The sequence below is a fragment of the Etheostoma cragini genome, chromosome 21, assembly GCF_013103735.1.
Source record: "Etheostoma cragini isolate CJK2018 chromosome 21, CSU_Ecrag_1.0, whole genome shotgun sequence".
Classification (NCBI taxonomy): domain Eukaryota; kingdom Metazoa; phylum Chordata; class Actinopteri; order Perciformes; family Percidae; genus Etheostoma; species Etheostoma cragini.
The window spans coordinates 12,735,680-12,748,388 of record NC_048427.1 but is presented as its reverse complement, the minus strand read 5'-3'; the positions used below and the strand labels follow the sequence as shown (position 1 = coordinate 12,748,388).

General features: G+C 40.5%; 1 protein-coding gene across 1 annotated transcript in view; it reads left to right on the top strand.

Moving 5' to 3' along the window:
* itga3b (integrin, alpha 3b) overlaps positions 1-12,709 on the top strand; it is a 28,666-nt gene that overhangs the window by 14,076 nt on the left and 1,881 nt on the right. The window contains exons 3-25 of the mRNA XM_034859921.1: positions 1,614-1,696; positions 2,954-3,203; positions 3,404-3,502; positions 3,644-3,848; positions 4,502-4,695; positions 5,201-5,289; positions 5,378-5,514; positions 5,689-5,775; positions 6,169-6,236; positions 6,450-6,589; positions 6,763-6,909; positions 7,032-7,129; positions 7,689-7,857; positions 8,003-8,077; positions 8,172-8,251; positions 8,469-8,546; positions 8,697-8,799; positions 9,093-9,269; positions 11,040-11,174; positions 11,670-11,783; positions 11,959-12,057; positions 12,165-12,290; positions 12,519-12,674. Coding sequence (XP_034715812.1) covers positions 1,614-1,696; positions 2,954-3,203; positions 3,404-3,502; positions 3,644-3,848; positions 4,502-4,695; positions 5,201-5,289; positions 5,378-5,514; positions 5,689-5,775; positions 6,169-6,236; positions 6,450-6,589; positions 6,763-6,909; positions 7,032-7,129; positions 7,689-7,857; positions 8,003-8,077; positions 8,172-8,251; positions 8,469-8,546; positions 8,697-8,799; positions 9,093-9,269; positions 11,040-11,174; positions 11,670-11,783; positions 11,959-12,057; positions 12,165-12,290; positions 12,519-12,629 — 2,864 coding nt within the window. The 3' untranslated portion in view covers positions 12,630-12,674. The remainder of the gene's footprint in view (positions 1-1,613; positions 1,697-2,953; positions 3,204-3,403; positions 3,503-3,643; positions 3,849-4,501; positions 4,696-5,200; positions 5,290-5,377; positions 5,515-5,688; positions 5,776-6,168; positions 6,237-6,449; positions 6,590-6,762; positions 6,910-7,031; positions 7,130-7,688; positions 7,858-8,002; positions 8,078-8,171; positions 8,252-8,468; positions 8,547-8,696; positions 8,800-9,092; positions 9,270-11,039; positions 11,175-11,669; positions 11,784-11,958; positions 12,058-12,164; positions 12,291-12,518; positions 12,675-12,709) is intronic.

Sequence of the window (12,709 nt, the reverse complement as noted above, 5' to 3'; positions counted from 1 at the left end):
AAGTGAGGACTCATTGTTAGAGCCACACAGCTAGAAATATTATTTCAAGGGGTACCTAATTGTTAAAGGTCCCACAACACGGTGTTCTTTGGATGCTTTTATATAGACATTTTAGTGGTCGCCTAATACCATATCTGAAGTCTCTTTCAAGAAAAGCAAGATTCCAGACCGGCCCATCATTTTCTCAAAGGCAGAGCAGGATACCCAGGGCTCGGTTTACACCTATCTACACCTATTAAATCTACAATTACTCATGTAGGATTTCACTTCTATAGAGCTGATTTAATATTATAAATTAACTTCTATAAAGTTGATTAAAAATAATTTGTTGATTTAAAAATAATGGTTAAAATTGAAGCAGCAGACAAAGAGATATCCTACCCGGAGATCAAACTCCAAAACCTTCTCTAGACCCGCCCTGTCATGTTAACATTACTTTCAAACTCCAAGCCCCCAGTCTGTTAAAAAAAAACAAAAAAAAAACATGGTCCCCTAACCAAGATAACTCTTATCTTGATCCTGTCTGACCTATATGTGTGAGTTTCCCTTTACAGTGCCCATATTATGGAGAAAAAAACCTTTTTTGTTATTCTGTTTCTCTGGTGCTTCCACACGCACACACACATGGAAACAACTATCCATGCTGTTTTGAGTGAGGTACAGGTTTCTGAATGTAACAGCCTTCAGTCTCCGGGTTAGCTGTTCAAAATCTGGAGAGCTTTTTACGTCACTAGCCGAGACGAGATGGCTAACCTCAGCATGCTAGCGCTAGCACACTAGCTCGTTCTCAATGGCAAAACACTGCTACAACACACACTAGTTCACCATTATCTACAAAAGAACTACTTCCATCATGTCCCATTTCTGCAGGTATTCCACAAGTGAATAAAAATAAACCATGCATAACCTCAAAATACAATTATGAACCTGAAAATTAGCATAATATGGGCGCTTTAACACATACAGGTCACTGTGAAGTATTTCCCTGATTGCAAAGTGATGAACTGTAAATAACAACCTGCTAGCTTTCTCTTTATTCAATAAGCACAACCCTAGTATGTCAAACAATCCCTGCAGCATTCACCAATCATTTGCTACATGGTTAGCTCCAGGATATGAAACTCTGAAAGGGCATCTTTTTTTTAATTGAAGGTTATTAACTGATAGACTTACCGCTTTACTACCTGGAGGGGAATAGGCCCCCCGGAGGCTACAAGTAAAAACCGTAATGAAAGGATTCCTCATCACTTTTGATGTTCAGCTTTTGAGTGGCTATTGCTACCGTCACTGCACATTTTTGTGGTTTGTATTTGTCAGGTGATGATCCAGGCTGAAATAAGCTTTACTGTTTGGATTGGTTTTCCTGTGACTATCATCACCATAATCATGTTGAAAGTTTTTTGTTTTTTCTATATAATGGATGATTGGGCATGGCTGACTAAGAACTTTGTCTGGTTAAAATATGGTACGGGATTAACAGTAGAAACCTGGTTTTAAATAAAAGACCAGACCTTTCAGTAACCTAGATGTGAAACTGTGAAACTTTTTCATGTTCATAGTAACCTTTTAAACCCTTTAATTCACTGTAATGCCCTCATCTGACCCATCCACAGCAAATCCATCTGAGATTGTGGAGGGCATGTGGCTGGGTGTGACGGTGGCCAGTCAGAGATACCATCCAGCGGGACGCGTGCTGGTGAGATGACATCCTGCTTTACTCTCTTAGTCAGTGCCACAGGTGGCATATACACGGTCAAATTTACTGTAGCACTGAGGGGATGCTGGGAGAGATAAAATCCCTTTGTATTTTATTATATTGTGTCACAGATGACACAGTGTGCTTGTTGCAATATTTACTGAAGCATAAAGCAACTACACACCCAAGACAGAATGACACAAACAGCAATTGCCATATGGCGTAATAATGAAATGCTGGTCATAGATAAGATAACATTGGGATTTTTCCCTTTTAATATGATTCATATGATTCAAGAGAATATTGTGCTAACATCTTATAGTTATTGTTTTTTTAAAGATAACTATATTTGGCTCAAAAACCGCAAAGAGACTGCCTCGCACACAGAAACATTACTTTCATTCATACACAATTTATTATTAGTCTCATTTCCAACACTTTTGGCTGTGCCACTAAAAATGGACCCAAGTCAGGAGTCTCTCTGTCTTTGTCCCAAAGGCTTGTATACACATTTTAAATGTATTTTGTATAAACTATTCACAAGGAAAGCAATATTCAAATATGATTACACTATTTTCTGACATAGAAACACCTTAAAGTGTTTTAAAAACACATTTATTTAAAAAAGAATGCTTTAAACAGCCTCATTCCTAAACAGAAACAAAAATACACCTCCCCCTCTACCACACTTGGTCTTGACCCCTGGGTGCTCATCTTCTTATTTGAATGGACCCGCCCACTTGGTTTGACAGTTTCCGGTCTTTTACTGTGCCTCAGAGTAGAAGTAGTAGATTGTTTGTTTTTTTAAATGTTTTTTTTCAGCATGACATACAGTGTCAAAAGAAAATATCTTAGGAACAATCATGTTGAAATATCAACAAAATACCGTAGAGGAAAGAAAAGCCACAAGCAAGGTAAGATTAAACAAAAAACAGATAAGTAAAGGGACAGTACAGTCAATGAGTAGAAGAGACAAGTGTATCCAAGAGGGGTGTGTGTGTGTGTGTGTGTGTGTGTGTGTGTGTTTGTGTGTTTGTGTGTGTGTGTGTGTGTGTGTGTTTAATAGGGATACTGTTGATAAATTGATTGTGTTTTTATGCGCTCTCAGTTAATTTAAAGGAATTTTACCACTGCCATTGTTATTGATCTCAGTGTGGATACATTATCAGAAGAGGTTCCCAGATTGGACACATTGTAAATTTGAGCAACTGCCCAGTCCATAACATTCCAGAACACACACTCTTCTTTTGTCTCTAGGCATGTGGGCATCGCTATGTGAAGATCATGCAAGGCGGCACAGAGGAACAGTGGCGGATGATAGGAAAGTGCTACGTCAGGAGCAACGACCTGACCTTTGACCCAAATGACGAATGGCAGACTTACAGTTATGAGGTCTGCAACCCCAACTTTGACAAGGAGTTTGAGGGCCTGTGCAACATGGGCATGTCAGGTGGCATGACAGACACTGATGTCTACATCGGGGCTCCAGGCAGCTACGTGTGGCAAGGTGGGTACTGGAGGGTTAACGTGTTTTGTTACTTATCACTGAAATAATGGGCTGTTTCCTCAGACAGGGTTTAAACCCTTTGCATGACTGCCAAATTCTAGTGTTAGTCTAACACTGGGATCATTCTGTGTCTGGGAAAAATGTCCATTGTGCATAAAGCAGACATAACAGTGTTGTCTAATTCTGCTTTTATTATAAAGGAAATGTTCACGTAACTTGGAGAGATCCAGACCCAGATCTTGCCTGGGACTCTACAAGCAAAGACTTTGGACAGCTGAATATACGAAACAGTTATATGGGTAAATTAATATACAGTATGGTTCTCCTTCATGTAAATATGGAAATTATTATACTTTTACCATGCTTTAGGACCTCTAGCCCGGGGGGGGGCGCGGCCAGATGACAGTTTAACAGTGAATCTCAAATGCTGTCTCCGGCAGGTTACTCAGTTGTTGAGGAGAGGAAGCTGCTGAGCCATACCGACTACACAGTGGTGACAGGGTCTCCCAGAGACGAGTCCAAGGGCTCGGTGATATTCGGGAGTAAGACTGACAAAAACATTGAATTGGTGCTTACACTCCCCGGGGAACAAGTGGGCTCGTACTTTGGGAACAGCCTGGCTGTCACTGACCTCAACAATGACGAGTGAGTCTCTGCACACCACACTAACAGAAATGAATAATATATTTAGTCTTTTCTTTCCTGTATAGTACTATCAGACTTTGTCCATGCTGGGAATCAAATTGTGTTTTTAAATGAATTATGTCCTGGGTTTAAAAACATCATTTAATCAACGACAACGTCATTGCATCTTTCCCTCCAAGGGACCAAAACAAACTGGCAATCCATTAATTTGGAAATTATATTTTCACCAATTGCCATATTTTCAGCATAAGCTGCTTATTATTCTAAATCCACATACGCAGAAGAAGAAAAGCAGATGTACTATGTTTGCATGTTTTAATGGATTGTCTGTAACTGTATCTTAAGCTTTTGAGCTGCCTCACGCTCAAATGCATGACCTGCCTTTTTATGCATAATACTGATGTATGTATGAGCAGAGATGAGAGAAGAAAACCTGTCCCTTTAGTAGCTGAGACAAGGTGTTCGTCATGACATTATGATGAAATCATGTGCATCCCTTAATGCATGAGTGAAGCCTTGTTGGGCCAGTAGGATTTTAAGGAGTACAGAAGTTTACAATCTAAGGAATACAATGTTTAGGATGTCCTTTTCTGGTGTGTGTGTGTCTGTGTGCGTTTGTGTGTGTGTGTGTGTGTTTGTGCTCACACGTGTAGCTGGAACGACCTGATTGTGGGCGCCCCATTTCACTTTGACCGTATGAAGGATGAGGGAGGAGCAGTGTATATCTTCATGAATGAAAATGGATCGTTCCAGAAGACTGCCAGCGTGGTGCTGAAGGGTCCAGCGGCCTCTGGATTTGGCTTTGCAGTGGCTGCCATCGGCGATGTTAACCAAGACGGATTCCAAGGTATGACATTTGTTACCCATGACAGGGTACAAACAAAATAAAGTAAATACCTCATAAATATATTCACCCAAATTGCAATTTCATTACTACCAAATGATGGGAAATAAAGGTACTTCTAGTTAAAGTCTAGATTCTTTTGATTTGTCAACCCCTGTGTATGCACTGTATTTTAAAAGGTGTTCCGCTGTGAAAAGGCGCTAACGTATGGTAAAGATCGAGCATGAAGTTTAAGACTTTGTGATTGATTTGACTTTTGTTATATGATTGTTTTTTATGCACTGTTGCTCAGCAGTCATCTCAGCAGGAAAAGGTCATGTACTGTATTGCATTCTGGACCACTGAACGCTGCACAAAATAGCTGGCAAATTACTCATGGAGTAGTGCTATGCTGCCGCCCAGAGGGCAAATATATGTATTCCAAACATAGACCTACCTGAGCTTCTTCTTAGCAGACCATCTTTGCATGTTTCCTTTCAATAATTCACGACATAGTTTATGTTTGCAGACTTTGCAGTGGGAGCTCCCTTCCATGACACAGGAAAGGTCTACATTTGGATGGGAAGTAAAAAGGGAATCTCAAAGGAACCCAGTCAGGTAACGTCTGTCTATATGCCATGGATAGACTACAGATACACTCTGAAAAAGCCCAGATTTATTGTGTTGACCAACATGTCCCCTGTAGGTAATCGAGGGTAAGTCGGTGGGAAATGGAGGATTTAACACGTTCGGCTACTCCATCAACGGGGGGATGGACATGGATGGCAACAGTTACCCTGACATCTTAGTTGGCTCCCTGGATGATCGCATGGCCCTGCTCAGGTAGAAATTAGAGAGAGGCTAAAAAAAAATATGGAGTTTGTTTTTTCTTTTATTGCAATTGATGTCTCAATTGTAAATAGTGCAATGTTTAATACTATGATATAACCTTTTCATACTATGATATAACTTTTTACAGTACAGGTACAGTTTTATTCCTCTTCCTCTTGTTTTCAGGGCTCGACCAGTCATCCACTTAACTAAGGACTTCAGTGTCGAGCCAAAGATTGTGGACCCCAATCAGTGTCTTGGAAGTACACCATGGTGAGATGTCTTCTTAAATGTAAATGTGCTGTATTTATATAGCGCTTTTCCAGTCTTAACAACTGCTCAAAGCGCTTTTACATCTACAGGAAACATTCACCATTCACACACATTCATACACTGTGGCGGGGGCTGCCGTACAAGGTGCCACCTGCTCATCAGATAAACATTCACACTCCAATGCGCAGCACCGGGGGCAACGCGGGGTTCAGTGTCTTGCCCAAGGACACTTCGACAATAACTGCAGGGGCGGGGATCAAACCACCAACCTTCCGATTGGCAGGCAACCGCTCTACCACTGATCCACAGCCGCCCTTCTTAGAATATCTCATTCTAAAACTGGTTTATTCGATATTGTTTGAACATGTATTCATTTTTCTTTGTGTTTTACAGCATCACAGCAACTCTGTGTATGTCTTTCACTCTAAGCAATGGAAACAAAGACTTCAAGAAAAATACCAGTAAGGACTCTTACTTCACTTGAATGACAGATTTTTTTAATGTTAAAATTTTGAAATTGCATATAATAATGGCTTTAATTTGTGTAAATGTATGACATACAGACTGTAAAGATACTGGCTTGCTATATTTACCAAAACTATTGTATCGCTGACTAATCAAATGCACATGCCCCTGTAGTCTACAATGTACTGTATGTGTTTTTCTTTGTTAAGCGGTGAAGTACACAGTGAAGGCCGACGTGGACAGGAGAAGCCCTCGTGTCCGTTTTGAGGACAATGATGACACATATATCGGCTTTTTGAGCATGCCATCTTCCAAATCCATTTGTCATACTCTGAAACTGATTGCAATGGTAAAGTATCAATACAAAAACACCGTAGATGTGTGTGTATTGTGTGTTTTGTGTGTAATTTGTAATTTGTGTGTGATATGTAATTTACTGACATTTAAATAGCTTTATTTTAGAATGATATATTGCCCATGTGCTTTTCAAAACTAAAATTTGATTCTTGGACAATTCTACAGGTGCCTGTGAGAGACAAACTGCAGCCAGTGGTCTTTTCCCTCAGCATGTCCTTAGATGAACAAAAACCTAATTCAAGACGTTCTCTGCAGAACCTAGACTCTTTTCCGATTATCAGCCAGGAGCAGAAACTCACTCAAAGAGCTGAGGTATGGAGTGATGCATACATTACATTCATAGGTCACATTGAAATACTATAGATAGTGAAGCACATGTATTCGGGATCATCCCCCTGTAAGGTATGATGTAATATTTGTTCTATTTCCTGCAGATTAACTTTCAGAGGGAGTGTGGCTTAGACAACAAATGTAGCAGTAACCTGCAGCTGACGGCCCAATTTGTTGACAACAAGAAAAGCCCTTACCTAAGGTGAAATTACATTTTTTTAATAATTTAATTTTGATAAATATCACTTACAGTAAATGTACAGCAGCTGATAGTAGCTTAGCATGAATACTGGAAAGATGGATCTAACATGTTATATATTGTTTACCCATCCAATCACCTTTGGACAGAGCCAAGCTAGCTGTTTCCCCTCATTTTCAGTCTCATGCTAAGCTAAGCTACTGTCTCATGGCTGTAGCTTCATGTTAAGCGTACAGACATGACTCTAAACAAAAACGTTTCTTAGGAGCCATCCAGAAAGCTTAAAAGCTTTTCCCATTTTCCCATGTAGACATTTAGTGTGGCAAACTGTCTGTATGGCATCTTTTCAAACACCCCCCACCCTAGCCATCTTACAAGCTCAGAATTTGCACTTTTGAATGTGTAACAATCACAAGTTCTCTCAGAAATTTAGCACTAGCACTGTGGATTAGTTGTCAATGCCACATGGTTGCAGTTGCAAGGATATAAATAAGGCTTTAAACTGATCAATTAAAAATAAGGGAAGAAATAATGCATGTTGTCCGTGTATCCCTTTGTCCAGGCATGGCAAATCGCAGATACTCCCTTTCAACAGCAGTGTAAAGATTATAGGGCTGATGGTGGAGGTGACCAACGTTCCTGGTCAGGGAAAGCTAGGTGAAGACGCCCACCAGGCCATGCTCAATGTCACCATCCCTGACGCGCTGAGTTACTCTGGGGTCGAGTCTGAGGTACAACCACTGGAGGGCAGCAGACGCCTGACAAATGTCCATTTATTCATTCATTTGTTCATTTCCTCATGGCAATCTGCATTTATGTTTGTCATTGAAACTGAATCCTTCTGTTCAAGTCTCAATATGCTAATTGTGTGTCCAGGATCGTAATGTACAATGCCGTCTGACCGACACAGTGATTTGTGACCTGGGGAATCCACTTAAAGGCAATGAAAATGTACACTTAGATTTTTATTTTTTCTTACATGTTGAACTTTTTTTCTCTGCTGAAATGAATTTAACACTTCTTTTTTTCTTGTTTGCATTATAAGGTAACACTTTTACTTAAGTTTGAGACCTCAGGGATCAATTTGTACACACAGGAGATTGAGTCCCAGCTGCTTCTGTCCACGTAAGTGCTAACATTGAAGCATGATTAAATTTTCTTTATATCGAAGACTTGGGTCCCAGTTTTGATTCCACAGTTTAGCATTTTATAGCTGATCCTTATAGTAGTTTTTTTTATTTAGTGCAAAATTAAGTTGCATTAATTATTGCTCTAGTAGTGGCCTATACTTTATCTCAAAATACCTCGGCACCCAATGTTGTAACAAGGGTTGTTTCTCCAGTCTTAGTGAGCAGAGTGACCTAAAGCCTGTGCCTCTGAGCCTGCTGATTGAAAACACCATCCTCCCTTCTTTCTCCATGTGAGTCCCATTACATAACATGACATACTGTATGTGTACAGTATGTCTGTAGAGCACAGAACTGCAATGGACAATGTCACATCACATTATCTTCCACATCAGTTTTTACTTGCACAGCGTATAATCGTTTCTAACCCTCACCCTGTCCAGACTGAACCCGCTGGTGCAAACAGAATTCAGTGGGACGGTGATGGGCATGTCAGCCATGGTCAACACCAGTGACGTGGGCAGCCTTGTCGAGTTCACATTTGATGTGAGTCACCTCCACCACTCCGACTATATTAGACCTCCACGACTGTATATTGCATCTATAATATGTGTGCTAACCACATTTCCGTCATCTCCGCTCTCTCTGGGAAGCCCAAACCTTCATTCTTAATAACTTTAAATTTTGCATCTGGAAGGGATTGTTATGTGACCAGGGGTGGATACTAATTAGGGGTTACAAAGTCACAGTGGAGCCCTGACTGTTATTCCACACCATATTATTTCACACCATCTGTTTGATTTCTACTAAAGTTTCCTTTTTCTTTGTTTCGCCACTAGGTGAACATGAGGGGACAGCCCCTGGGACACATGGGGACCCTGGCTGTGGAGTTTGAGTGGCCCTATGAGGTAGCCAATGGCAAGTGGCTGCTGTACCTGACGAAGATTGTTGTTAAAGGGGAATCTGAGGTGGAATGTAAACCTCCTGGAGAAGTTGTCAACATGCTTAACCTAACTGTAAGGCTTTTTTTAAAACTTTGGTTTTAGAACCAAAATATTCAAATTCATCGTCAAGAGCCAATTGATATTTAATTGATTATGTTCAGATTATTTCTAAATGCCCAAAACTCTTGGACACATTGAAACAGATAGTGAAGATGCAGATTGTGAACAAAAAATACACAATTCCAGTGATTTAGCTGACTATAAACCACATGAAAAAAAAATCCTTGGTTTAGATTTAGATTCATCTAGACATTTGATACATGTCATGCTTTTCCAGTCCAATCTAATTTTCCCTACCTCTGAGAACTGTCTACTATGCAAAGGTTTTCTGTTCTTTTATTTTTTACATCTTTCTACTGTCCACGCCCAAGACATAAGCACATCCCAAAATGTCCCATAACTGAAAAGCCACAAACACAGTCATATATAAACAGGTACTGGCTTTAATGAAAGGCCTAGAACCAATAACAAGACTTTGTGTCTACAGCCATGCTAGCAGCTCTGTGACACACAGCTACACTTTGAGCTAAATGCTTACTGCAGCATGCTAACATGCTGGCAGGGACAATGCTGGCATTCTGATCATTAGTATCATAGTTCAGAGAGCTTTATTGCCCCTCAAGGGGACATTTTATCTGCAGTTGGTGGTACAACCCCCCCCAAAGAATAAAGCATAAAGGCATAAAACACCAGAGCAGCACACAACCAACAATTGATAAAGAGCAATGTCTTTCCTTAAAAGTGAACAGTGTCACATTACAATCCTTAAGTGTTGAAGAAAACAAGGAGTGATTTCTAAGAGTGTCATTAAAAAGGTCTAAGTGCCTAACTGTGCACTCAAGAGTTATGCAAATGAATCGCTTTAATTTCACAAGGAACAAAATAAAATTGGTTTTTGCTCTAGGGAGCCTATATCTCTGCCACGAGGGAAGAGAAAAACGGTGGTCAGATTAACAAGACTGACCTTTTTGAAGATTTGCTTTCTGTAAACGTGGTCTGTCAAAGATCTTTGTAAGAGAGAGGTGCTGGGTGCCGTTTATCTTACTGGCCTCTGTAACAATTTTGGACAGATGACTACTGTTTTGTATTCTAAGGTTTCCATAAAATGAAATCAAACAAAAAGTTAAAATGGACTCTGTATAAGATCTGTAGAATAAAACCATCAAAGTCTTGTCCACATTAAAAGAGTTTAGTCTGCGCAGGAAATACGATCTCATGTCATTGCTAGACTAACAGTTTATTATTTAAGTTTAACATGCTAGGTAAACCCAAAGGTACAACACAAAGCGAAGCTGATGGGAACATCGTCAGTTTTGTAGTTCATAAAGGTAAAAAAAATGTTACTCCTTAGATATCCTTTAGAATTTCACTGAACTAGGCAGATATTAGACTAAATGTACCCTAACTTTGCTGCTGTTGTGCCGTTCACAAGCCTGTTACATGAGCTGCAATTCATCCTGACTTGAGTGTAAACTGTAAGCTGTCTGAGTAAATGTCAGTGGTAGAACATGGGTGTGAAAATGGCTTCAAAGCCAAACCACAGATGTTCAGAAATACATTTTGGAAAAACGATGTTGCCACTTACAGACCTCACTGGGCCCCAAATAGAAAGTCATAACGCATGCGGACTAGATATAGACAGTAGAAATGACAGTGCTATTCTAGGAAGAATCTGGTAATGTCTTTATCAAAACCTGCAATTACCACGAGCCCTCTGATGTCATGTCTCTGTCTCATCTGCTTCCTTCCTAAATTTATGTTCCTCCCTGTCTTGTCTTTCAGTTGTCAGGGATTGACCGAAAGCGTACTAAACGACAGATCACAGTGACTGATGAAGATGATATGAAAAAACAACATATTACTGAGCCACAGGCAGCCATCACGCTGCTCACTCCTCGCAAAGAGACCTACCTGTTGGTAAGAACTGGATCTGCCTTATCCAGCACTGTTATGAACATGCTTTCACGTGTCATTTGAAGCATATATATAAATTATATTTGATCAAAAACCATGAATGTTTGTGCCATATTGCATGCTAACACATCCACAAATTGGTGACACACGTTTTCACTATTAATCACAAATCAACGTGCTAGTGGGACCAGAAGAATAGTCGGGGTGGGGGGAAGTCAGTAAGATTTATCCTCTTGAAGGATGATGTACATGTGTATCACATGTCATGGCAGTTTGTATAATAGTTGCTGAGATATTTTAGTCTGGTAGGCCATTAGTGTGTCATGAGTGTAGCTTATTTTTAAATACAAAGGCTCCTAGACATTAATAGGCATTTACTAATCCGTTAATTTCTTAATGAGATTGTGTACGTCCTGAAAAAATAAATAAAGCAAATGTTTTTATTGTCCATGTTTGTCCACTTGGATAATAGTTGTTCTGTGTCATTTTGTGCTGAAGGAATGCTCCAAAGGGACAGCACGTTGCGTGACGTTCACCTGCCCGCTGGTCAACATGACAGACTCAGCCAAGATTTATGTCCGCTCTCGTTTGTGGAACAGTACTATGCTAGAAGTAAGCACTCTCCAGCTACACACACACATACACACACACATTATTAATAATAAAAAAAATTGTCCATGGCTTTCTTTATATATTTTTTTTGAAGATGTTTTTTTCTACTGTGTGTGTGTGTGTGTGTGTGTGTGTGTGTGTGTGTGTGTGTGTGTGTGTGTGTGTGTGTTTGCAGGACTATCACAACGCTCTGAGAATTACGGTCAGAGGTCAAGCCACACTGAAGCTCATTAAAAATAAATCAAACATCAAGATGGACAGTCAGACCAACATGGTGCGTGGTGATGATGATGAGGAGGAGGAGGATCAGGAGGTGGAGAGGGAGGAAGAGGGGGATGATGATGATGATGAGTCTACTTGACACTCCTTTCTTTCTTGTAGTTCACAGTAGAAATAGAACCACTGGAGGGGGTGGAGGCACCCTATGAGCTCCCGCTGTGGATCATCATCTCTGCAGTTGTAGCGGGAGTGTTCCTACTGGGAATAATCATTCTTATATTATGGAAGGTGAGACTACCAATCACTACTGCACTGATTACAATGGTTTACATGCTGTATCTCTGCAGACAGACTCACGGGCTCTGAATCTCTCCACATGTACTGTTGTTGTTTTTTTTACTCACACCAACGATCTTCTCTGGATTACACAATGGCTGTCACCATATTGAGCCTTTAGTCTAACGTCTGATTTACCCCCCCATGCATCCTCTCCTCCTCCACCACCACCACCTCCAGTGTGGCTTCTTCCAGAGGGCCAGCAGGAGGGAAATGTATGAGGCCAAAGCCCAGAAGGCTGAGATGAAGATCCAGCCCTCTGAGACAGAGAGGCTGACCGAGGACTACTGAGGCCCCCATGGGTCCCCCAACAGCACACACAAGTGGGGCATTTGGGTAACAACACCCCTACAAATGGATTTTTTATGGAT